This window comes from Abramis brama (assembly GCF_963993115.1).
Source record: "Abramis brama genome assembly, chromosome: 1".
In the NCBI taxonomy this organism is placed as follows: domain Eukaryota; kingdom Metazoa; phylum Chordata; class Actinopteri; order Cypriniformes; family Leuciscidae; genus Abramis; species Abramis brama.
The window spans coordinates 40,382,034-40,407,384 of NC_139963.1; the positions used below are offsets into that span (position 1 = coordinate 40,382,034).

General features: G+C 42.9%; 2 protein-coding genes across 7 annotated transcripts in view; one reads left to right on the plus strand and one right to left on the minus strand.

Moving 5' to 3' along the window:
• Positions 1 to 19,124, plus strand: part of notch3 (notch receptor 3) — a 30,422-nt gene extending 11,298 nt beyond the window's left edge. For both annotated transcript variants that reach the window (XM_084129923.1, XM_084129924.1), the window contains exons 3-33: positions 765 to 907; positions 995 to 1,330; positions 1,943 to 2,065; positions 2,156 to 2,389; positions 2,478 to 2,633; positions 2,756 to 2,941; positions 3,909 to 4,022; positions 5,216 to 5,329; positions 6,602 to 6,835; positions 6,924 to 7,034; positions 7,350 to 7,542; positions 7,634 to 7,779; positions 8,015 to 8,248; positions 8,337 to 8,489; positions 8,594 to 8,822; positions 8,911 to 9,112; positions 9,283 to 9,439; positions 9,532 to 9,716; positions 9,850 to 9,982; positions 10,478 to 10,732; positions 10,812 to 10,924; positions 11,051 to 11,580; positions 11,661 to 11,987; positions 12,270 to 12,418; positions 12,525 to 12,750; positions 12,845 to 12,935; positions 13,042 to 13,210; positions 13,356 to 13,660; positions 13,750 to 13,897; positions 13,991 to 14,088; positions 14,172 to 19,124. In XM_084129923.1, the coding sequence (XP_083986049.1) occupies positions 765 to 907; positions 995 to 1,330; positions 1,943 to 2,065; positions 2,156 to 2,389; positions 2,478 to 2,633; positions 2,756 to 2,941; positions 3,909 to 4,022; positions 5,216 to 5,329; positions 6,602 to 6,835; positions 6,924 to 7,034; positions 7,350 to 7,542; positions 7,634 to 7,779; positions 8,015 to 8,248; positions 8,337 to 8,489; positions 8,594 to 8,822; positions 8,911 to 9,112; positions 9,283 to 9,439; positions 9,532 to 9,716; positions 9,850 to 9,982; positions 10,478 to 10,732; positions 10,812 to 10,924; positions 11,051 to 11,580; positions 11,661 to 11,987; positions 12,270 to 12,418; positions 12,525 to 12,750; positions 12,845 to 12,935; positions 13,042 to 13,210; positions 13,356 to 13,660; positions 13,750 to 13,897; positions 13,991 to 14,088; positions 14,172 to 15,662 (7,285 nt within the window). In that variant the 3' untranslated portion in view covers positions 15,663 to 19,124. The remainder of the gene's footprint in view (positions 1 to 764; positions 908 to 994; positions 1,331 to 1,942; positions 2,066 to 2,155; positions 2,390 to 2,477; positions 2,634 to 2,755; positions 2,942 to 3,908; positions 4,023 to 5,215; positions 5,330 to 6,601; positions 6,836 to 6,923; positions 7,035 to 7,349; positions 7,543 to 7,633; positions 7,780 to 8,014; positions 8,249 to 8,336; positions 8,490 to 8,593; positions 8,823 to 8,910; positions 9,113 to 9,282; positions 9,440 to 9,531; positions 9,717 to 9,849; positions 9,983 to 10,477; positions 10,733 to 10,811; positions 10,925 to 11,050; positions 11,581 to 11,660; positions 11,988 to 12,269; positions 12,419 to 12,524; positions 12,751 to 12,844; positions 12,936 to 13,041; positions 13,211 to 13,355; positions 13,661 to 13,749; positions 13,898 to 13,990; positions 14,089 to 14,171) is intronic.
• A 150-nt stretch (positions 19,125 to 19,274) lies between these two features.
• Positions 19,275 to 24,739, minus strand: LOC311092926 (retinol dehydrogenase 8). 5 transcript variants are annotated; one of them, XM_084129943.1, is made up of 8 exons: positions 24,715 to 24,739; positions 24,298 to 24,470; positions 23,149 to 23,272; positions 22,665 to 22,826; positions 21,048 to 21,227; positions 20,842 to 20,935; positions 20,140 to 20,323; positions 19,275 to 20,055 (listed from the first exon to the last, which is right to left on the minus strand). In XM_084129943.1, exons 3-8 carry the CDS (start codon positions 23,243 to 23,245, stop codon positions 19,840 to 19,842), a joined length of 933 nt encoding a protein of 310 aa, XP_083986069.1. In that variant the 5' UTR covers positions 23,246 to 23,272; positions 24,298 to 24,470; positions 24,715 to 24,739; the 3' UTR covers positions 19,275 to 19,839. The 5 variants fall into 5 exon arrangements, with proteins under 5 accessions (XP_083986069.1, XP_083986070.1, XP_083986071.1 ...); XM_084129944.1 differs by having other exon boundaries at positions 24,298 to 24,412; positions 24,715 to 24,738; XM_084129945.1 differs by lacking the exon at positions 24,715 to 24,739 and having other exon boundaries at positions 24,343 to 24,701.
• Between the last annotated feature and the right edge of the window lie 612 nt (positions 24,740 to 25,351).

Sequence of the window (25,351 nt, forward strand, 5' to 3'; positions counted from 1 at the left end):
GAAAAAGTTGTTTATTTTATCTTACCTGTTCAGTTTCAGGTCCCACTCAATTGTCCATCAAGATAACCTTCTTGTACTGAAAAGCATAGAATTAGAGCGGAAAGAACTGTATTCAACTGCCACAAAGTGGCTTTACCAACATATCATCTATGTTTTGTTGTCTTCTGTCTTTTGAGCGGTCGCCATTGTGAGGTAACACATGGAATACAGTGCAAGGTCTCATGGGTGAACACAGATAGTTCTGTGTTTTACTATTGACAGCCGTGTTTTACTATTGAATGCAGCGAAGAAATTGGAAAATCAGTAATAATCCTGGAATGCAAACTGGCATGGAGAGTAGCATGCTTTCTGTATTGGAATACCAAAGAATGTGCAAAGTGTGCTTTGCTGTTACAGTCAAGTCAGACATATATGCAACATCTGGGGGATAGCATAAAATTTAGTGTTTTTCTCTGTGTGTGTGTGTGTGTGTGTGTTTGTGGTCTTGGTAAACCCTACGTTGTGGGGACCAAAAGTCCTTATACAAGAATAATAATACCAGTGTGTGTGTGTGTGTGTGTGTGTGTGTGTGTGTGTGTGTGTGTGGATTTATCACCTGCTCCCTAACCTTGTTTTATACTAAGCTTAGTATATTTACTATTTATGTTTTCTGTGCATGAGTTTGGAGAGATACTGGACCTGGCCTGTTGATAAAAGTTTCTGAGGTCCCACTGAAATGCTTTTACACTCAGGTGCTCATTTTCTAAATTTGTGCCCCTCAACAGATGCCGGCCTGGTTATATTGGTTTACTCTGTCAGCATCTGGACCCCTGTCATCGCTCGCCTTGTCTAAACGGAGCAGCTTGCAAGAGCCAGGTTGCTAATGGAATACCACAGTACACTTGTGTGTGCCAGCGAGGTTTCAGAGGTAAGCTTGAGGGTGTCTTCATGTCATCATGGTACAGTATGTGGGAAATATAGGGCTGTTTGTGAATGACGCTTCTTGTGTCTGCAGGTCAGGATTGTTCCCTGATTGATGCATGTGCCACAAATCCCTGTGCCAATGGTGCCCGTTGTACTAATTGGAACAATCACTACAACTGCTCGTGCCCACCTGGGTATCAGGGAAAAAACTGTCGCAATGACATTGATGAGTGCCGCAAACTCGGAAAATGCCTTAATGGTGGAATCTGCATGAACACCCATGGCTCATTCAGTTGCGACTGCCTTGCTGGGTACAGCGGGCGCACATGCGAGGTGCCCACCCAGCCCTGCGCCCCTTCACAGTGTCTCAACGGGGGCACCTGCCATCAGACCGGTGACCACACCTACGAATGTGCTTGCTTGCCAGGTACAAACAGACAGAAAGCATGCATGCATTCATGTAGACACACACGCTTTATCAAGTTCCCATACTCATGCCCAACCCTTGGAATCGGGGTTTCCCGAAGCGTCTGAACTTTCCAGGCAGTGATACCTCATGCTTGCTATAAATAGCTCAGACTGAGTGAGAGAAAGATACAGAAGAGAAAGAGAGTGAGCAGAACAGTCAAAGCGTGGAAGAGGGAAAGCGCGTGGGCTGCTGGGCAGGAATTTACTTTATTGCCTTTCTGCTCCCCTCTGGGGAGCAAGCAGGAAATGTCTCTCACCAGAGAGGAAGTCATTGAAACCGTGAGAGATTATAAAACAAGCAAACACGACAGGGAGTATGGCCCTCTAGAGCAGATCTCCGTCAGGTCCTGGCTTTGCCTCTGTGGGAACCACAGAGAGAATATGTAAACACTCAACACCCACTGGACCTTTTTACTGCTCTTTTTACTCTGTTCATCAATTTATCAATGGTTGTGGAGCAGGAGTAAGTGAAAATTATTAGGTGTATTATGGAAGTGAGGAAAAGATCAGACATTATTATTCCCACATTTACCCCCCTGCTTCCTGTGTCATATTTCATTTCTCCGCCCAGGCTTCAGGGGACACAACTGCGAGGAGAACGTGGATGACTGCCCTGGACACAAGTGCATGAATGGTGGGATCTGTGTAGATGGTGTCAACACATATAATTGTCAGTGTCTGCCTGAGTGGACAGGTAAATGTACACTTTTTTTTCCCATGTTTACTGTTAATTTTTAAGTTAAAATAACTTAAAATAACTTGGCATTTGTCATTCTGTCCTTAGGCCAGTATTGTGCTGAGGATGTCAACGAGTGTCTCATGCAGCCCAATGCTTGTCACAATGGCGGTACATGCTTCAACACCATTGGAGGGCACACCTGTGTATGCGTCAATGGCTGGACAGGGGACGACTGCAGTGAGAACATTGATGACTGTGCCACAGCTGTCTGTTTCAACGGCGCCACATGTCATGACCGCGTGGCCTCCTTTTTCTGCGAGTGCCCGGTGGGCAAAACTGGTATGACTGTCTTTATCATCCTGCCTTATTTTTTGGTCTTGTTCGTTATCCTCAGAGTCCAATTAGTGACATTCTGCTGTCCCTACAGGTCTGCTCTGTCATCTGGATGATGCTTGTGTCAGCAACCCCTGTAATGAGGGGGCCGTGTGTGACACTAACCCTCTGAACGGCCGCGCCATCTGCACCTGCCCTGCTGGCTTTGTTGGCGGAGCCTGCAACCAAGACATGGATGAGTGTTCAATTGGTAAATGTACAACATTGTGAATGGCTCTCTCTCTCGTTGATTCTTTCTGTCTCCCCCTCATCTTTGTCTCTCTCAGTAAAGAGTAAATGTCAACTGACTCCTCTGTTTCTCTCTTGTGCCAGGTGCCAACCCCTGCGAGCATTTTGGGAAGTGTGTGAACACGGAGGGTTCGTTCCAGTGCCAGTGTGGACGTGGCTACACCGGCCCTCGCTGTGAGATTGATATCAATGAGTGTCTGTCCATGCCCTGCCAAAACGACGCCACCTGCCTGGACCGCATCGGCGAGTTCACATGCATCTGTATGCCTGGTATGTCAGTACACTTGACCTTAGCTTACACAGAGATGTTAAATCTGCTTCAGATCAATGTGGACTTCCAGACTATATGACTATATAGACCTACTTTGGAAAACATGCAAAGTTCAGAAGAGGAGGGTTTGTTATGTAATAACGTTGTGGTCATTTGGGGAGGGGTAATTTAATTGAAATAGAAAAACTCTGTCCACATGGGTAAGTCACAGAAACCACAGATCAGCGTTTTGGCTTTGTGTCTTCAGCACACACGTTCAGTAAAAACTTGTATCCTGCACTACATGCATCTTTAGGTTTTTTGGGGAACCATACAAATCGGCGCTGGGAGCGGGGTGTATTGGGCAATCTGGGAGAGAGGGGGAGGAGTGTGCAGTGAATTATAATGAGATCTTGAGTGGTGGGAATGGAGTGGAACAATGGGGCCCCTCTGTGCTCCGTTCTTCGCCCTACGCACATAGAGAGAGAGCAAACTTTTTCCCAGCACTCTCATCCCCTCCCCCCACTTCTGCTCGTACCCCTTTCATTTCCACAGACACCTCTTCTTCCCCACCCTCCTGATCATCGCCAACTTGGCCCTGGCTCACGTGGAGGGGCCAATTCTTTCTGATTCCATGCCGCCGTCAATGCTCTGGCCCCAGCCCACACTCTGTTTCACCTGAATGGGGCGACACACAAGAGCGGCACTCTGCTGATTATAGAACATGTGTGTTCTCAATGGAGAGATGACCACAGGGCATCCTGCGGACAGTAGGGTGTGGTGCTTCTAGTCAAAGCAGGGGCCTCAGTTTGCATAGACGAAGCAATTCTCCATTTCCTCAGAGACATGAACTTGCTGTAGGGTGCAGTGTAGCAGAACATCTCAGTGTGTCTGTGGGCGCCTGTGTTGTGAGAAACTGCGGTCCGAGATTTGTCTTCAATGCATTGAGGGTTAGAACTGTGTTTCACTCTGATTTCTCTCTATCAGGCTATCAGGGGAAGTACTGCGAGGTGGACGTTGATGAATGCGAGAGCAACCCTTGTGTAAACGACGGCATCTGCCGAGACATGGTTAATGGCTTCACCTGCACCTGTCAGCCAGGTATGAAACATGTAATATTCCCAGCATCACCAGCTCAACAGTATGTATGGAAAATTCACTTGTGTGGTCACTTAATATACAATCTCAATTCATGTAATATCAGGTTAAACCTAGCTTTGCCCCCTAGCCTGATAGAGTTTTTGCGTAATTACTCATTAGAGTGCAGTCTTTAGCGCTATGCAACTGCGTGCCCAAACAAAGACACCATTGTGGCCCCTCTACACAAGCACCCCCCCTCCTCCTCTTCCCAACTTGTTCATAGAGAAGGGACAGCAGTCTCACCCGTCTCTCTCTACATAGAGGTGGTGGGGGGAACAGCAGCCCTGCTAATGAGATTCTTTTCCATGTCCGCAATTTACATCTGGGGCAGACAACCCCGCACCCCCCATTTAGCTATTGAGCCGGTAGCGTTTGTGCAAGGAAAGGGGGAGGGCCACTGGCCTTGAAGAAAACAATTCTAGCATCTCCCCCTTCTAACCTTCTGCCCTAGGCATCAACATAGATCCCATCATAACACTGTTAATCAACACAACACCCTCTAAAGATGCAGAAATGAACATTTCTCATGGGGCCCCAGCCATTTTTTTCGTACTTACTAGAATGTTTTCCCAGACAAGGGATATCAGTCATTGTTTAAATCACACTGCCCTCTCACTAATGCATATTTTCCATATAATCAATTTTAATCACTGCAAAAATGTAAAGAAACTTGATTAATATCGTCCAAAATTATTTTTGGACTTTTTTTTTTTTTCTTCACATACTAAGACTATAATGCACAGATCAACTCAAGAATATGATTGATAAGAAAAACATTTCAACACAGTCCATTCCAGATTGTGACAGTTGGATGGATTCAGAGAATGCAGAATCTGGACATATTCTAAGGCTCCAGTATTAAGTCAAATGTTTTAAATTCTGGTTATCAATGGTCTTGAACAGTGTCAAGCCACAGTGCATATGTTACTGATAATACAAACCACTGACATCATAAATTCAAACAGAGATTCATCCAAAACTTTAAGTGAACCTCCACTGAAAACTCAATAAGCTTGAATAAGCCAAGGTGCAGAGATCTATAACTAGACCGAGCTCTACTGCCCCCAAAGCTGAACCTAATGACCCGGTCAGTGTGTGGAACTCACCTCTGCTGCCTCAGACTGACCTCTAACCTCTATGTTTGCCTGTCCCAGGGTTTACTGGCACCATGTGTCAGATCGACATTGATGAGTGCGCCAGCACTCCCTGCCAAAATGGAGCCAAGTGCATTGACCGGCCCAATGGGTATGAATGCCGCTGTGCTGAAGGTAAGCTGCTAAATGAATATGTGTGTATGATTGTGTGTGCCTGCTGTGCAAGAGTTTTGTGGATCCCTTCAGGGTTCAAAGTCAAAATCATCATCGCTGACTTCATCCATACACCTGCTTTTAGTCTCAGGGTCAAATGCTTTACTTCATACTGGGTATGCAGGGCATACTGACGAAAAGCTTTAAATCCCCCTCCTCTGCCCTGCAGACCCCAATGTCACAGGGTCACCAAGGCCAGCAGCTGCTGACGTTGAGGGTTATGCTCGGTCATCACCCCGACATCTGTTCATCTGTAACCCACAATGCATACCCACACAGTGACGTATGGCACAACCAAAGGTCCCAGCAATTTACTTCACATAGTTGTGCCTGTAGGAATGGCCGTTTTCTGGTTTTAGTTTGTCCATCAGATTCGCATCAGCTTGTATGTGAATGTTTTGGGCTAAAGATACAGTACATACTGCATGTGTCTCTTGGCTTTTAGAAAGCACAGACATGGAGTTTGTGTATTGTCTGAAACAGCCTGCTGTTTGGTATTCGCCGTGCTCCAGTTCCCCTCTGCTGAGCTGTCCCGTTAGCTGGGACGCAGGGTATTGTCCTGCTACTCGAGGGGACAAAAGCAGGTCTGTGAGGCCTGTGAAGGGCTCTCTCACTTTCTCTCTCACTACCGCAGCCCAGCCCTGCCCTGCTCCTCACAAGGCTGCTGCCTTGACAGCCTGTCGGCATGGAAACCACGGGAACAGAGACTCCAAACTGTAGAACCTTTCACAAGAGAGAGAGAAAGAAGGAAACGGAGGTAGCAGACAGAAAAGAGAGAAAAAACGTATCGAGTCTGGGGAAAGAGTAGAGACATTTTCAGACCAAAAAAGCAGGGGGGCAGACAAGGGGGTGCTGGATAAGAAGGATAAAGAGTACAAGGAAACCAAGGAAGTATTTACACCCCAGACAAAAACACAAATAAAGGGCATTGAATCATTCATGCAGAGTTTGTGAGCTACAGTGGTTATGAGCGGACAGTAGGAATATGGAAATACTATGAACAAAGACAATGCTATTTCGTCTTACCTAGCTTGTGCAGTAATGGTCCGCAGAGGGGAAATTGTTCTTGACAGACACGAACCACAAATGCAGGAACCTGTAGAGCATCGGTGACCATATAAATCTGATACTTCTCCGTTCTCACCACCTCACTCAGCCCTTGAGATGTTGGGCTTACAGAAAAATCACCCTTCTCTGCTTATTCACTCCTACACGTCTCCTCTTTGTCCTCAGGATTTGAGGGAAGGCTGTGTGAGAGCAACATCGATAACTGCAAGCCCGACCCGTGCCACCATGGCACTTGCATAGATGGCATTGCCAGTTACACTTGTAATTGTGATCCTGGCTACACCGGCTACCGCTGCGAGAACCAGCTCAACGAGTGCCACAGCAACCCCTGCCAGAATGGCGGCAAATGTGTGGACCGAGTCAACAAGTATATCTGCCAGTGTCAACATGGCACCTCAGGTGAGGGATGATGTATTACTAATTCAACTGTATTAGCTACATTCAGTTTTCTGTTTCATGTTAAAGACGGTTTTGGCTTCCCACACAGGTACCAACTGTGAAATCAACTTTGACGACTGTGCTAGCAACCCATGTGACTACGGAATCTGCAAAGATGGCATAAACCGCTATGAATGTGTCTGCAAACCTGGCTTTACCGGTGAGACAGGGAGAGATCTTCCCCCTCTTTTCTTATACATTATAAACACGCTGTTGAATTAGCAAATTAAGAGAGATAGAGAAGAGAAACCTCGGTTAAACTTTATTCTACGCTGTCCTTGTTGCTGTGTAATTATACAGTTAAGTGCTGAGTAATATTAATGAACAACGAGCTTACTACACGGTTAGGGTTAGTTGCTTGTAATTATGTATAATTTACTGATGTTACTATAGTAAGTACATGTAAAATATGTAACAAGGACACTATAAAATAAAGTGTTACTGAAACCTCATTATAAACTTCCATCCCTTTCAGGATCTCAATGTAAAGACGAGATTGATGAGTGCCAGTCGAACCCTTGTCGCAACGGAGGGACCTGCGTAGATGATGAGAACGGCTTCCACTGCCAGTGCCCTGAAGGTTTCCACGACCCATTCTGCTATTCACAAGTGGATGAGTGTGCCAGCAGCCCATGTTTGCACGGGACCTGCAGGGATGACCCTAATGGGTACAGCTCCATTACAAACTTTAAAACCAGCAGGAAGTAAATAAATGGGAACTTGTTTTGACTCTGACTCTTGTTTGTATTGCTCCTGCAGCTATCGGTGTGACTGTGAGCCTGGATGGGTGGGTAAGAACTGTGACCTAGACCGAAACGATTGTTTACCCAGCCCCTGCCAGAATGCAGGCACCTGTTTTGACCAGCTCAATGGTTTCACCTGCAAGTGTCGGCAGGGTTTTAGAGGTGAGATATACGTTACATTAGCTCAGTATGTGTATTACAATAATAACAACAAAAAGAGATTTTATTACACATTGTTGTACCAGGAAGAACAGACTGTCCTCTCATATTTTATTTTCAAACTCTACTGCTGAAAAGGGTGTAATGTTTCGCTAATAAGGGAATTCCAGTTCTTAAGAATTGAACTGCTTTTGCCAATGGCTACATTCTGACAGCTGTCTTTCACTCCCATCCTCAGGTAACTTATGTCAGGTGAACATCAACGAGTGTGCCTCCAGCCCGTGTCTAAATCAAGGCACCTGTGTGGATGGAGTCGCCAGTTTCACCTGTCTCTGTGAGCCACCTTATAGTGGTCCCACCTGTGCAGAGCTGCTTACACCTTGCTCTCCCAACCCTTGTGCCAACCATGCTTCCTGTGTGAACACACCCGACTACCTGGGCTACCAGTGTAACTGCCAACCTGGGTGGCAGGGTAAGTTTCTAAACGCATTCTGATTCAAGTCTATAAGAATTGAGTTTCCTGAAGCATGTCTTAACTCTGAGTGTCCTTCACACCACAGGTCAGCTGTGTAACAATGACATAAATGAATGCACATCTAACCCATGTAAGAACCGCGGGACCTGTACAAATACTTTGGGTGGCTACGTGTGCTCCTGCCGTGCTGGCTACTCTGGTCCCAACTGTGAAACTGATATCAATGACTGTTCACCAAGTGAGTCAAATGGAACATAAACTAGGTTTTTATTGCAGATCTTGCAAATAAAGCAGTCAGGCCATTCTTTGGCGTGGTCTAATGGTGTTCTCAAATTTTGTCAGACCCCTGTCTGAATGGAGGATCCTGTACAGATGGAGTGAACTCATACCGTTGCAGCTGTCTGCCAGGCTTCACCGGGGCACGCTGTGCTGCCGAGGTGAATGAGTGTCAGAGCGGTCCCTGCAAGAACGGAGGCACTTGCACCGACTATGTCAACAGCTACACATGTACCTGCAAACCAGGTTTCACAGGCCTTTTCTGTGAGACCAACATAGCAGACTGCACTGAAAGGTGAGACCATGAAGACACTCATAGCTTATAGAAGAAACGCTGTAGCCAATAGTAGCTTATAAACAAATCATCTCCCCTTTTGTTTTAGCTCCTGTTTTAATGGAGGAACCTGCACTGATGGGATCAACGGCTTCAAATGCACTTGCCGCTCAGGATTCACTGGAGATTACTGCCAATACGAGGTGAACGAGTGTAACTCTCAACCGTGCCTTAATGGAGGAGTTTGTCAAGATGCCCTGGAGTCATATCGCTGCTCATGTCCGAAAGGTTACACTGGCCCCCGTTGCCAGGTATTAGTCCAACATAATGCTATAACCTCAACGTGCTTACAAATTTTTTATACGACATAAAATAATAAATATTAAAATAAATCAAATAATAAAGAAATAAAATCAAGGATAGAATGGAACCAATGAAAATAAATTACAGATTAAAATGAATGTTTTTGTCTCTCTTTTAGTATCCAGTTGATTGGTGCAGGCCTTCTAACCCTTGCAAGAATGGTGGTCGCTGCAGACAGAAAGATGCCTCCTTCACATGTGACTGTTTGGGTGCCTGGTCAGGTCGTTATTGTGACATCCCAGGAGTGTCCTGTGAAATTGCAGCCAGACAGAGAGGTACATAGAAATAGATCTGAATTTTTTTTTATGGATTCAATTTCACTATGATCTTCTCCTTGTTAACGGTCCACACACTCTCTCTTGCACAGGTCTCCAGACAGATGAGCTTTGCCTCTATGGTGGACACTGTGTCAATACTGGCAACGCACACTACTGCAAATGTCCCGCAGACTACACAGGCAGTTACTGTGAGTCCCAGTTTGACCACTGTGAGGACAAACCTTGCCTCAATGGCGCCACCTGCAGGAGCTACATGGGAGGATTCACCTGTGATGTAAGTCATCTTACCACTGGTACAAAATTGCATATACTATCATTCATACTAGTACAAGGCCTAATTAACTACAGAATATGAAGAACTGAAGATATTTCAGAAAAGATGTTGAACTGACCTGTTTTTACTCCAGTGTATGCCTGGTTATGAGGGGAGCAATTGCGAGAGGGAGGTCAATGAGTGTCAGTCTCACCCATGTCAAAATGGAGGAACCTGCATTGACCTGGTGGGACATTACATCTGCTCCTGCCCTCCAGGAACTCTAGGTAAGTTAAAAATGATAAAACTATGGTGAAACATATACCAGAATCAATGACAGTCTTTTAGCCTTAAGTGCGAAAATCAAAATATAAACTTACCATCAAAAGTTTGGGGTCGGTAAGATTTTTTTAATGTTTTTGAAAGCAGTCTCTGCATGTATTTGATCAAAAATACAGTAAATCAGTAATATTTTTATTACAATGTAAAATAACTTTTCTGTTTGAATATTTTAGAGTGTAATTTATTCCTGTGATCTAAGCTGAATTTTCAGCATCATTACTCCAGTCTTCAGTATCACATGATCCTTAAGAATTTTCTGATCAAGTAATTATTATCAATGTTGAAAGCTGTATTAAAAACAGTATTCTTTTCTTTTTTCTTTTTTTTAAAGAAAAAATCTTGCTGTCCGCAAACTTTTAAATGGTAGTGTACATAGGTTACATATAGGTTGGAATATTGTCACTCTAATGTTTTCATTATGACATTTTCCATTTTCTTAGGGGTCCTCTGTGAGATAAATGAGGATGACTGCGCAATTCCCTCATGGCCCCGAGGGATACCCAAGTGTCAAAATAACGGCACATGTGTGGACAGGGTTGGAGGGTACAGATGTAACTGCCCTCCAGGCTTCACTGGAGAACGCTGTGAGGGAGACATCAACGAGTGCCTTTCCAATCCCTGCAACCCCTCCAACAGCTTGGACTGCATACAGTTGCCCAATGATTACCAGTGTGTGTGCAAGCCAGGCTTCACAGGTGAGGGATGTCTGAAAACTGAAAAATCTGTCTGTGAGGTACATATGTAAGATTGTGTCTAACTTAATTTTGTCTTCAGGACGAGTGTGTCAGAATAGATTCAGTATGTGCGAGTCTCAGCCCTGTATGAACGGAGGAGTGTGCTCTTTGTCCGGCAGCTCACCGCTGGGATACGCTTGCACCTGTCAGCTTGTGAGTATCCAGGCCTTATATGACATAATGTATCAACTATAGCATTATGATCTTGTGTTTCCATATTAACTGTACTGTATTAAAATTCAAAAGCAACTACTTAACTCCTCATTGTCTCTTTCTCAGGGGTATGCAGGTGCTAACTGTGAGAGGAGCATGAACTGCAAAGAGCTGCCTTGCTACAACGGTGGCAGCTGTACTCTTACCTCACGAGGTGCACGTTGCACCTGTGTTCAGGGATTTGGCGGGCCACTGTGTCAGCACCGCAGCAGTGAGGGCTGCTCCTCCAAGCCCTGCCGCAATGGAGGCTTGTGTACAGAGGAAATCAGCTTCCCTTTTTTCCAATGCCAGTGCATCAACGGCTGGTCGGGCAAAAGATGCGAACAGGAAGCCAGGCTTCTGGCACCTCTTACTCCTCAGTGCCCTATTGCTGATTGTCACAGCAAGGCCAATGACGGTGTGTGTGACAAAGAATGTAATTCGTTCGCCTGCCGCTGGGATGGAGGTGACTGCTCTCTTGCTGTGAACCCTTGGGCACGCTGCGCAGACCCTCGCTGCTGGCGGCTCTTCAACAACAGCCAGTGTGATGAGTTCTGCAACAATGCAGAGTGCCTGTACGATAACTTTGACTGCAAGAACAAAGAGAAAGTCTGCAAGTAAGTCCTGTACTATTTTTATCATGAATCATAGGACCGTTTATGATGGTCTTTCTCTAATACGGTCTCTCTTCATTCAGCCCCATCTATGAGCTATACTGTACCGACCATTACGCAGATGGGCTCTGTGATCAAGGCTGCAATACAGAAGAGTGTGGCTGGGATGGACTGGATTGTGCAGGGAAGATTCCAGAAGATCTTGCGGAAGATGTGCTGATTATTGTAGTCCTGCTGCCTCCAGAGGAGCTGCTACGGACACAAACTGCTTTCCTGCAGAAACTAAGTGCAATCCTCCGCACCACATTGCGTTTCCGCCTTGATCAGAACGGAGAATACATGATCCGACCCTATACAGGCCATGAGACACGCATTAAACGAGAGCTTCATCCTCAGCAGGAGGTCATTGGGTAAGTTGGGGTTACTATAGTAAACGGTGCAATTTCATTTACCTTTGTACGGCGAAATTCTGCAGGCAAATTGTAGTCACCGCATTTTGAATTCTTTTAACTTTGAAGTTTTTTGCTGTGTTGACCAGTAATAAAGCTGCTTATTTTGGAAGTGACCTTTGAGTGAGTAGTGCTTCATGCATCGCTAAAATATTGACAATGGACCTTCCTTGCCTGCAAAATTTTGCCAACGTTTTGCTAATGTGAGTGTACCTTTACAAATACTCTTTGGCTCCTCTGAAGGTCCATTGTATACTTGGAGATAGACAACAGGCTATGCTCCCAGGGCTCAGATGACTGCTTCCGCAGTGCTAACAACGCTGCTGAATATCTGGGTGCTCTGAAGGTTTGTGAGATGTTGCCTTTCCCATACCCCCTCAAAGAAGTACGCAGTAAGTATCCACACTTACACCAACTTAACTGCCGCCTTACATAGGCCTCATTGGTCCAGCTGACTACCTTTGACAATTTTATGATAATTTACCAATTCTCTTTCAGGTGAAGCAATGAAAGATTTGTATAATTTTCCTGAATGGAGTAAGCTACTGCTAGTAGGGGTGGCTTCTCTGTTCTTGTTGGTAATCTTGATGGTGGGCATGTTGATTGCCCGCCGCAAACGTGAGCACAGCACACTCTGGTTCCCTGAGGGCTTCTTCCTCAAGAAGGAAACGAGCAGTAACAAGAACCGCAGAGAACCTGTGGGCCAAGATTCCCTGGGCATGAAGTGAGTCGCTCATGCAGTATCAAAGCTATTGTCAGTATGCATCATCAAAATATCCCTTTCATAGGCACTAATTAGCATGTATGACTCTTTGCAGACACATGCCAAAAACAGTGGAAGAGTCTCTATTGGCTGATCACAGTGACCAGTGGATAGACACAGACTGCCCTGAGGCTAAAAGACTTAAGGTGATTGACCATTTATCACTCTTCTTTCGATGTATGTGTATGCATCAGTGAAACAGTTATATATGTGAATGAACAGCCTTAATAATATCCTCTTTTTTATGAGCAGGTGGAAGAGCCAAGCATTCTGTCAGATGGTGAGGATGCAGTTGACAGCAGACAGTGGACACAGCATCACTTGGCAGCGGCAGATATCCGTATGCCACCTTCCATGGCTCTCACACCTCCGCAGGGAGAGTTTGACAGCGACTGCATGGACGTCAATGTCCGAGGCCCTGGTATGATAAGTTTGACTGTCTACTTTCTTAGTCCATGTTTGGGTCCAGTGCCCCCCACCCCTTATCAGCAGCCCTGCATAGATTAACTTCAGATACAAGAATTACAAATTGATTCAAAACATTTACATACTATTATTTCATATAGATGGCTTCACACCACTGATGCTGGCATCCTTCTGTGGAGGTGGGCTGGAGCCCGAAGTGACTGAAGATGATGACTCAGAAGAATCCTCAGCCAACATCATATCCGATCTCATTTACCAAGGAGCATCGCTCGCAGCTCAGACCGACCGCACTGGAGAGACTGCTCTGCACCTAGCCGCACGCTACGCCCGAGCTGACGCAGCTAAAAGACTCTTGGATGCTGGGGCTGATGCAAATGCACAGGATAACACAGGCCGCTCACCTCTGCATGCAGCTGTAGCAGCTGATGCTCAGGGGGTTTTCCAGGTAAAGTCACCTATGAACAAATACATGTTTAAACATGGACTATTGAAACAAAATCAGTGCTAATGTATTCCATATTCTTGCATCTTCAGATTCTGATCAGGAACCGCGCCACAGACCTAGACTCACGCATGTATGATGGGTCCACTGCTCTGATCCTTGCAGCCCGTCTGGCAGTAGAGGGCATGGTGGAAGAGTTGATCACCTGCCATGCTGATGTCAATGCTGTTGATGAAATAGGTAGGCACAAAAGAAAAAGAAACATATTTATGCTTCAGACGTGAAGTTTCATTGTTTCTGATGGTTGCATATTATGTTTTTTTCTCTCCACAGGAAAGTCAGCTTTGCACTGGGCAGCAGCAGTCAATAATGTTGAAGCTACAGTTGCCTTGTTGAAGAACGGTGCCAATAAAGATATGCAGGACCTCAAGGTATGCAATTATATATTTCTGAAGGTTTTGAAGGCTTTATCTCAGCCATGTTTTTAATTTCTGAATCTATTTATGATCTTCAGGAGGAGACTCCACTATTCTTGGCTGCCAGGGAAGGAAGCTGTGAGGCAGTGAAGATGTTGTTGGCTCACTTTGCCAACAGGGAGATAACAGATCACATGGACAGGCTTCCTCGAGATATTGCCCAGGAGCGCATGCACCACGACATCGTACAGCTGCTGGATGAATATAACACTGTGAGAAGTCCGCAGGGCCATGCAGGGGCAGGTCACCACCTGTCTGGTAGCCATACGCTCTCACCACTCATGTGCCCTCCCAGCAACTTCCTTCAAGGGCTGAAAAGCACCCCTCAGGGTAAGAAGAACCGTCGCCCAGGGGCTAAAGGCATGGTTGGACAGCATGCTGCCAGTCTGAAAGATTCAGCCAAAAGCCGCAACAAACGGCTGACGCTAGACATGCAGAGTGCTTTGCTGGAGAGCTCTGTCACGCTTTCCCCCGTCGACTCGCTGGATTCGCCGCGCGGAGGCGCCAACAATGCCGGCTACATCACCAATCCAACCTCACCGGCCGCCATGCCCACTCCTGGCCTTTTCCACTCTTCCATGTCTGTTCCTTCCACCCCCATGGTGCACAGCAGTATCCTGGATGGCACCAGCCCTTTTGCGGTCTCCCTGGCACAGCTGAGCGACCTGGGTGACGGAGGGCTCTCGATGCAGGGGCGTGTGGCCATGCAAGGAGGCAGCATCAACCAAGGCCCCCACAACTACGTGCTGAATGCCGGCCAGATGAGCCTCAACATGGGCATGGTAAGTCCAGTAAGCGTCCCGTTTGACTGGCACAGCCGCATGACTCCATCTTCTCAGTGCAGTCAGCCCATGGTCAACATGGTGCATCCAGCAAGTAGCCAAACAGGCATGCACCCTCAGACACCAACCCTGCAGCAAACCAGCATGCTCTTGCACCAGCAGCAGGTTTTCCGTAATGCCCAGCAGCCCATACTGCAGCCAACACCCGTCTCCAACACGCCCTCTATTAGCCCGGTCAAACTGACGCCCATTGCAGAGCAGCAACCGCAGCAACTTCACAGCCACGCCCTCACCAACCCCAACCTCACCCGCATGGGCTCCTCCACTCCCCCGACACCACAGCAGGCACAGCCTCCTCCAGCTTTCTATCAGTCACAGCAGCCGCAGGCTCAGCCTCCGCAGGCCACAGCATCCCCTCAGGCCTCGCAAGCACAGGCAATCTCGACTCAGGCACCCCCGGCACAGGGGAGCGGCAGCACCACAGGCCCGGAGGATTACCCCACTCCGCCCTCCCAGCACAGCTACACCTCTGCCATGGATGCGACGCCCAAGCATTACTTGCATGTGCCCAGTGAACATCCTTACCTGACCCCTTCTCCAGAGTCTCCAGAGGCCTGGTCTAGCCCTTCCCCTCACTGTGTGTCTGATTGGTCTGACTCCACCCCGAGCCCGGCCGTCACGGCTTCTGCTCAAACCCAGATTTCCCATGTCCAGGAGTCCAATGGGAAGATGCAGGTGTTTGCTTGAACAGCTCAACCTACCTTAAATGTTTGTGACTTTGAGAGAGTAGAGTTGACAAGCGTCTTGTTTTTTTACTTACCTGTCAGCCCATTTCCAAGATTTTAATTGGATTAGGATTGACTGCTTTGCGTCAAGAAGACCGTCTGCTGGTGTCTGCAGAAAGAAAGTTAAAGGGAAATGTGTTGTCTTAAAAAGAAGACAATTTAATGAAGTAAGACGTTCTGTCACAGATGGACTTGTTTTTAATTATAAAAAAAAGTATATGAAGAATACCACGTCTTTCATTTCAAAGACTTGGGGACACTCCTGAAACTAACAAACTTTATAAAAAAAATAGATTGAGAGAAAAGTGAAATGTTGAAGGAAATTCCTTTCTTTTTATTTATTGTCTTATGTTTTCCAAACTGCCTTGTGGGTGTTTCGGCCCTCTTTCTGTCTCTGTTGTTTTTAGTGACTCCCATAACAAATGCCTTACTACTACCAATGTTTTACATGGGACTCGTGAGGAGGTCTCAGGTTCCATGTTGCTACTGTTACAAGAGGAGCAACTCATGATTGCTTAGCTCGCCTGTTCCGCCCCTGGTTTTATCAACAGCAATTGATACATTCAGAATTTATAAACCGGGCTTTTGAGTGACACACACATACCATGAGATTAGAAGTTTTACAAATTTTAGTGATATTTATTTAGTCTTGCAGTCAGAAACAGATTGGCACATGAAAACAGAGGTATATAGAGACCAACACAAGTGAAATATTCTGATTTAAAATGATTTTATACATGTTGTAAAAGTATTTGTATGAATGTAGAGGGGCATCTGTGAAGCACTTCAAGGGGAAAATCTTGAGAGAGAGATGGTAAGAAAACCCTGAAATCCTAGTTCAGCATTTATAGCGACAGTGCATAAAAGCGCCTCCCGAAAACAGGCCAGTGTTTAGAGTGTTTTCAGTGTTGTGTTGTATCAGTGGAAATGATTTTACTGAACATAGTTTCTTCAGTGACCTCACCGACTTATAAAGGCCTGAGCTGGCCAATGCTCTACCAGCTCCCTCTCAGAATCCCTGCCAGTCACTGCCTTATAGTCTTGCCTTGTGTAAATTTGTTTTATTTTGCTTTATTCTTTTTATAACCACATTTTTGGAACCACAGCTAACTGTGGAACATTGATGTATTAAGCTGTGTTATTAGGCTGCTGCTCTGCGTCACTTCTTCGGTGACACTCAACTTCCTTTCCGCGAACATTCCTGATCGGAACCCACCAGCCGGCGCTCGTGGAGCCGCTGACCGCTGCGGAACTGATCTCATCGCGTTCCTGGTCCCTCACGAGCAATTCATTTCAGTACTGAACAGCTGCAGCTGACATTTGACCACTAGAAAGTCTTCCTCTGGGGCCTTACGAAGCCAAGGCAGTGTGGTAGATTTATTTTAATGTAATTTGATCCCTCAGGTCCAGCATTTTCCATGTGGTCTAATCATATTCAAGCTCCTTTTGGTTTGGGTTGTGAGCATGTGTTGTGTGTTGGGTACAGGGCTAACGGGGTTGCTAATGGTCTGCTAGTGCTCTGTCACTCCTCAGGGAGGTGTTATATAGCATGCAGTGTTGTCTGCATCTTTAGCAGTTCCCACCCCATGAGCCTAGACGATGACATCTGTCGTGTCTGGTCAGAAGGCGTGAGACGGGAAACGCTACTATGTAGTGATGCCCCTGGCTTTCTGCAACATGTTCGTATGTTCATCCCCAATAACATTCCCAACTGCAAGATCTGTATTTGGCGACACTGACAGGTGTTTTCCAATTTGTCTTGCCATTACCAACAGAAACGTGCCCATTTCACTAAACTATGTTATGTATACATAACATATGGGTTTGACAAATATCTGGCACAAATACTGTGTACAGCAATGCACCACATTTCAAGACTTGAGGTGGTTTTGGAGCACATTCTGGACCTCTTTGTTCTTCTACATAAGTACTACTAAGCTTAGCTTATCAAGCATAAGTCTTCCTTTTGTTCATAACCTTTCACTTCTCATGATACAGTTCTCCAGATATTTTTGAAATTCCAGTACCTGTAAATATGTTTCACGTTTTTTTTTTTAGGTCTACTTGTTTATGAGAAGTCTTATGTTTCTAAAATGATTATGTACTAAAAAAGAACAAAAAGTAAATGTACTTTTTTATTAGCATTATTAAGGTGAGGATGTGACTATATTGGTCTTGCATAACTAGAACAGCCATAGATATTTTCTATCGTCATTATTAATTTCCTATACTTGTTTAAAAGTAGTTTAAAATCATTGTATATAAACAGCTTTTCACAGTTTCTTTCTACAAAGTTGTAAAATATGTTACTTCTAATAAAGCAGTAGAAACTACATTCCACTAATGTCTTATTCTTTCTCTCACCTCATTCACATTTCCATGCATACTAAATCCAGTAGGTTTTAGATCACTTAAAAATACAGTCATGAGCTGCGGGTCCAACTTGAAACATGCAGATGTATGTATAGCTAACAATTTCCTCCAGAGTTAAAGAAGTGTATTTAAGAGGTAAAGTTTGGAATAAGAGAGAAGATAATGTAGGCTACAGTCAGTAGGTCATTTTAGCAACAAACTCCTCCGAGGGAAAGAAGGATACAAGACTTTTAACAATAACAGTCATTTACTTTGCTGTACATATTCCTCCCAATGTGGGAAATTAACTTTTTTTTTTACCACTAGTCATAGTTACTTATGAACTTACTAAACACTTTTTGTCAAATATCAACCCAAATCATCTACTTCACAATGCTTATAATGAAAATAGACACACTGGCTGCATCCGAAATCACATACTTCCCTACTATATAGTAGGCGAAAAACAGTATGTGTCAAAAGAAGTATGTCCGAATTCACAGTTTTCATAAAAGAGTAGCAAAAAGTACCCGGATGACCTACTACTACCAGCGAGATTCTGAAGTGTGCATACGATGAACACTTTACTATCCCATGAGGCCACGGGAGAGGATTTATGAATGGAGGTGAAGCGACTCAACTGACGCTCGTAGTTCACATGATAATGACAACATGGCGAATGTAGTGTGTCCAGATTACATCCAAACTATATAGAACCTACTTTTTAGCGGTCGTGGAGTAACTATTTATTCAAAATAAGTACCTACTCAAGAGAATATGCGATTTCGGACGCAGACAAAATCTGACATTGACCGTGATATTCAGTGATATTCAGTTGTTTGTGTTTGCAAGTGTTGTTCTCCGTTGCTAGTCAACCACATAATGGACCCAATCTACTCAATAATTGAGATTAATTTAGCCACATAAATAACCTGCATTCAAAGGTGCTGACTTCAAGAACAAGAACAAAAGCATTCATTTTTTTAAAAGCTGCAGTTGTTTGTTTTTTACAATTTAGTTGGACATTTAAATGTATATGTATTGCTAAGCAACTACACCACTGATTTATATATGTGCCATATGAATTGAATCCCAATAGAGCTCCAGCAGTGCTGCTGTGTTGAATCATTGGGTTTGTTGAACCCAAACATCACAAAATCTGCCCTCTATACCCTGCACAGGAGAAGCCTATTCCAAAACATTTAAATACTTTCTAACAACATTCATTTTTCACAACGTTTTTCATATTTTATTTCATTAGCTACTTAAAACATTTGAAAATATAGGCCTGGTTTCACAGACAGGATTAAGCCTTAGTTCAATTAGCACATTTAAATAGCTTTTATTAATGTGCTTTAGAAAAAACATAACTGGTGTGCATCTTGAGACAAAACAATGGTACTGACATGTTTTAAGATATCTCAGTGCAAGTTGCTTTCTGGGACTAGTCTGGGACTAGCTTAAACCTGTCTGTGAAACCAGGAGAGTGACTCTAAAACTGTTATACACAGCATTTTCTAACTAAACATTATACGTTTGATCATTGTTATTACTGTTGTCTTGAGGTTAAAGTTAGCACAACGCTGCAAGATCCAGATTTTACAGTGGACATCAAGTGGAGACCAATTACAGTCTCAAAATTATTGCTATGCTAACTATGGCTTGTTGCATTTTATGATTTTGCATTGAGCAAAATAATCAGAACTGGCCATTTTTTTGGGTCGTGAAACTGTCGCTAAAATGCTACAGCTGTAAAGTGGATCAGAATCCTCTCTCCTCAGGGATTTTTAGGCAACACCTTGACCCATTCTCCTGTGTAGGAAGCGCATAATACTCAGACTAGCATTGAACACGCGGTCATGCTGGAAGATCATTTTATAGAATGCGTCTATGGGTAGTCGCCCTGTGGGGTCAGCGTGCTTCATGGCAGTCAGTGGCATGTACAGACGGTTGGTCTGATGACGAAATGGAGGATTCTTGGACACAATCAGCTGGAAGGTTTGCTGTAAGCAATGAGACATTTTCATGTCACTCATTTAGAACAGGGAGCCTCAACTACTAAAAGAACAGCCCATCCACACTCTCACCTCTGCCACCTCCTCAGGTGTCTGCCCGATCGCATGAAAAACTTTGCGTGAGTATGGCAGGTAGATCTGACGGAAGATTTGAGCTGTCTCTTCATCAGCCTCCGACAGGTCCATCTTCTCTGCCTCCTCATACACTTTCTTCTCAAACTCAGTTACAACTGGGCCTGGCTCCACTAAAGTCATCCTGTGGGAGTTGTATATAAGACACACTTACAATGCATGAATGTTTTTACATGTATAAAAATTAAGTAACCAAATGTAGTGTATTTAACCCTACAATGCATTCCCGGCATGCTGTGATTGTTTTAACCCTTATGTTGTGTTCGGGTCATTTTGACCCAGAGAGGATTTCTTTTGCCCGAAAATGTCAAGCAGTTTCAAAAATAAATACGAAACCTGTCTTAATTGAAAGAAAACAAGTTTGAATCCAATATTTGGCGATAATATAGCATGGCGTGAGATTTATAAGCTACTTTTTGTAGTCCGGTCATTTTTGACCGGGAACACCAAAAGTGTGACTTTTTTCCATTTTGTACAATATAAAAGCATTTCAAAACAAGCTTCCTGGTTAAATATTAAAGCACACTAGTGTGATAAACTTAATTTTTTTTCCATATTTTCTTGACAAATATTATCCACAAACAATGTTTGTTTTTTTTCTCTGATTTTGTCTAGTTAACTCAGCACTATATCTGTACTCACTTGACATTGAACTTCATAGCTTGCATAGCAAGACTCTCACAAAAACCTTCAACAGCAAATTTGGAGGCAGCATATAGATCATTGAAAAGTAGTCCTGAAAGAAAAAAATAATAATAATTAGCACTTTGAAAATAACAGTGTGCCGTAAAGTTAAACGTGTGCATTTAACGTGTACTGCTTATAATAACTGAGATATGTGGTATTACCTTGGATTCCCAGGACGCTGCTCATCACTACGATGTGTCCACTCTGATGTCGCTTCATATCAGGCAGCAGTTCCTTCACCAGTCTCACCAGGCCAAAGAAGTTAGTGTTGAAGAGTTCCTGCATAGCACTTACACTCTGGCACTCCAAAGGACCAATCATGCCCACACCGGCATTATTCACTACAAAACAGAGCAGTTGAGTCTCAATCAAGCAGGATTGTGGAAGGTTGTTCAAAGCATTTTGCAGTGTGTAGTTTAAAGGGATAGTTCAGACAAAAGTAAAGAAATCTGTCATCATTTACTCACCCTCGTGTCATTTCAAACCTGTGGAACATAAAAGAAGATATTTTTGGATGGAAGTCAATAGAATCCAAAACTCTTTGGTTACCAACATTCTTCAAAATATCATCTGCAGAAGAAAAATAAATCATTTAGGTTTGGAACGACATGAGGATGAGTAAACGATGACAGAATTTCCCTTTAAAACAAAGGTTCAGTAGGTACAATACACGTGTGTGTGAAAAACAGACAGAACAGAGTTTTATTGTAATTTTATTAAATTGTTTTAGTGTCCGGGATTATGATTAGTCAGCAACAAATCTAGTAAAAATAGCAGGGCTGTAATGATACATTATTGTTTCGAGATATTGCGATATTTAAAAATACGTATCGTGATGTAAACAATATGATTCGCAATATAGTTCGTTTTATCCAAGACTCAGCTTACTGTACTTACTTTATAAATTATAGTTCACCTTTGGGTAATAAATATGTAATAAATTGTAAATACTGTCATCATGTACTCACCCTCATGTCGTTCCAAACCTATAAGATTTTCGATCATCTTTCAAACACATATGAAGATTTTTTTTTATGAAACCTGAGAGATTTACAATGCACATATTGTAGTAAACGTGGACGTTTAAATGGAGGCGTAAATGACGTGGGTGAGTAAATGAAGAGAGAATTCAAATTTTTGTATTAACTAATAAAGTTTGGGAATAGTCATTTTTGATCGCTTTGAGTTTCAGTAACAGTACTACATTTAACTACTATATTTAATGTTGGATATACTGTATAATAATGCATTTGTGAGTCCTGATAATGCCAAATGTCCGATTTTACCAGTAAAAAAGGGTGTACATTATTTATAAGTAGTAAATGTGTCTAACATAATTCCGTATTATATTTTTTTCTGTATTTCAGTACATTCTTTGTTAACTTGTTCCCATATGTCTTAGAAGTAACCCTCTTCTTTATTTTGGCTCGCTATAGCATCGTATCGTGACATGACGGTATTGTTACACCCCCAAAAAATAGGCTTTGGCAAGTAAAAAAAATTATCACATAAACTGTAAAAATTATCATAGGACCCTTGCTGACACAAGTGATACATGTGACTCAAATCAAAGAGGAATATTCCTGATATTATGGTATAATTCATGAAATTTCAGTTTTAAAATAAGCTATGAGGAGATCAACTATTTTTGCTGTAAATCTTACATTATCTAAACAGAAAAGACCATATACTTACAGTCAAGTCAAAAGACACTGAGCTACTGTTTATAAAGCTGCATTGCTCAGAAATATTTGTTGAAAGGAAACTGTGGATTTCACCTAACACATCCACTCGTCGATCTGCCAAGCCGTTGACACACTCTCTGATGGAGTCCTCACAGGTGGCATCCAGCTGTCGGATCTCCAGGGATCTGTTCAGTGTCTTTCCGGCTGCTGTCTCCAGAGCTTCTCTCTTATCCAGGTCCCTCATGGTGGCCACAACTAATTCAAGCAGAATCAATAGTAGCACTTTAAGTAACATTATTACATAACAGAACAGAACACTTATCTGATCAGTAGTTAATGTACAGTACATATGTAACGGAGGCCAGCTAGTAAAGAGCTGTGCGAGTAAACCACTGGCATCAAGAGGCGCACTAGCGACTGACAGAGGGTTTATACGTACAAATATGTCATTTTATGAAACTTTAATTCAAATATTTATTTTTATAATTCTCCTTCCTGATGCACTGGCATCATAATAAGTCTTAGACATATTAACATTTTACGGGGTATATTTAACATTCATATGTAGTTTTCTCACCTTTGAAGCGCCTTAACTTATCTTTTGCGAGACGGACAGCCACCGCCAAACCAATTCCAGAGGAGCATCCTGTCACCAAAACTTTCCGTGTCCCCATTCCTTTCTCTCAACGCTGATCTCTAGTCTGAAATCATAATAAAAGCAGTAAACTTCCCTTACGAAAAATAAGTAGGCCTATAATTGAAGTTAATTTTATGAAGTATACTTAAGTAATGTTTAAGTATATGTTAAGTATACTTTATGTAGTATGTATACTAGTATCAATGTACTAGTAGTAAACTTGTAAGTGTACTATTTCAATACAGCTTTGGACTAAATTGGCCCAGTTTTTAGTGCATAAAAGTATACGTTTAAGTGTACTATAAGTGTAATAGTAGTAAACTACGTTTCTCATTTGTACTTCATCTGTACTACATGCGAATTTATTAAGTATATTAGTAGTAGAAGTGTTCTCTCAGTAAACTAGTTTAGTAGTTTTATACTGCAAGTATACTAATTGTAAGTTTTCTTTAAGTGTCCAAATCCCTCTTTAACAAATAGACAAAAACTTTGATGGGCCACAATTCAACAATGCAATGTCATAAATCACTATTTTCCAGAGACACACAATTTGATCAATTAACCTAAAAACTGTTTCAGGTGACTAAATCTCACAAATGTTGATATTCAGATGAAATTACCAAATTAAAAATAGATAAATATAATAATAATAATAAAAAAACTTACCCTACAAGCAACTCCACAAAATGATGCAACGCTTAGTTTAAGTGAGTAACACTGTAACTGTAAAATACAGTTACATATAGTTAATATATAAAACAAGTGTCACATATGCTTACTAACTGTAGAGCACGCTGAAGGGTTTCTTTCTGATCTACAGATTTAATCTTAATCGGATTTTCTCAGCACTTGGGGAGCGCGCGCGTCTCATGCGCTCGTTTTAACTGGTCATTTACAATGCACTAGCGCCGTGATGCGATTTCACATCTCAAGTTATGTGTTTTATAAAACTCGTCACGTTTTAATATGAAGCATTCAAAAATGACCGTGACAGTTATTTGCGTGAAAAACAAAACATGAAAAACATGAGCTACACAAGTATAAACTTCAGACTAAACCTGTTTGAAGTGTTCTGGAACGTGTACTTACTGAATGCAACTAAACCGAGCGTTGTTTGCATGTACAGTAACAGACCTGTGTCCTGCTGACAGTCCGACTCGTCTTCTCATCCACAAACTCTCCTTTCACCCGGAGCGCGTGAGTTCTGCATAAGAGTCTGTGATCAGTCATTTTGCAGAGGTCGCGTTTGTGTTCAGAGAACCCTGGGATTTGAAGTCATTGACGTTACAGCAACATAAGAATAATAACACCAATAATAATCAGTGTTGCGGGAAGTTAATTTTAAAAGTAATACGATACAAACTGTCTAAAAAAGTAACTAATTGCGTTACTTTGTTACTTTTTATGTTAAAGTAATGCATACTTTTGCATACATTTTTCTTACATGGGCTGGGTTTGCGTTTTTGTTTTTAATAATAATAAATGTGAATGTAATGGCCCACTCACACCAAAAGTGAAATAAGCCTCAGGCTGACGGAAATGCAAAGTTACTCCTGTACAGTAGAGGGCGCAGCTCAAGCAAACCTTTCAGCTGTGTTGCCAAGTAGGCTATGTTTATGCACACAGGAGCTTCCAGTGCTGAAGAAAAGTACAGACATACATGATAGTGCAGACATATAGGAATTACACAGTAGAAAGACAATATAACAATAATATAGGAAACAAAAGTTTAAATGATGCAATAATACAGTAGTAGAAATATAGAGAATTTTTTTTGTTGTTTTAAATGATGAAAAAAGTATGTTTATCTAAAGTCGTTTTTGCTTTTTAGTAGCCTAGAGTTTAATTAGATCATTGAAGATCTCTGGCGTGCAATGAATTCTGGGGTAGGGAAGGCAGTGAAGGATCCATCTGAATAATGTAGCCTCTGAATTGGGATGCAGCTAGGCTAATTGATTTAGTGAATCATTAAGCAAATCAGAATGATTCTTTTAGTAACCCAGTGGCTGTATTACAGAAATTTCCTATCTGAATTCTTGACTTAAGATTGAAAAATGTTCTATGTCTTAAGTGAATCTGCCACGATTAGGCTACTAAATTAGGCATGATATATAGGACTCTGAGGATATAGTCCTGTGATGAA

Bases quoted from the DNA above. Each gene is read 5' to 3' on its own strand.
- LOC311092926 (XM_084129943.1), bottom strand. From the start codon at position 23,245: ATGGGGACACGGAAAGTTTTGGTGACAGGATGCTCCTCTGGAATTGGT. The intron at 20,324-20,841 runs GTGAGTACAGAT...CAACTCCCACAG, and splicing joins GCTATGAAGTTCAATGTCAA to GATGACTTTAGTGGAGCCAG. The intron at 20,056-20,139 runs GTGAGAGTGTGG...CATTGCTTACAG, and splicing joins CACCTGAGGAGGTGGCAGAG to CAAACCTTCCAGCTGATTGT.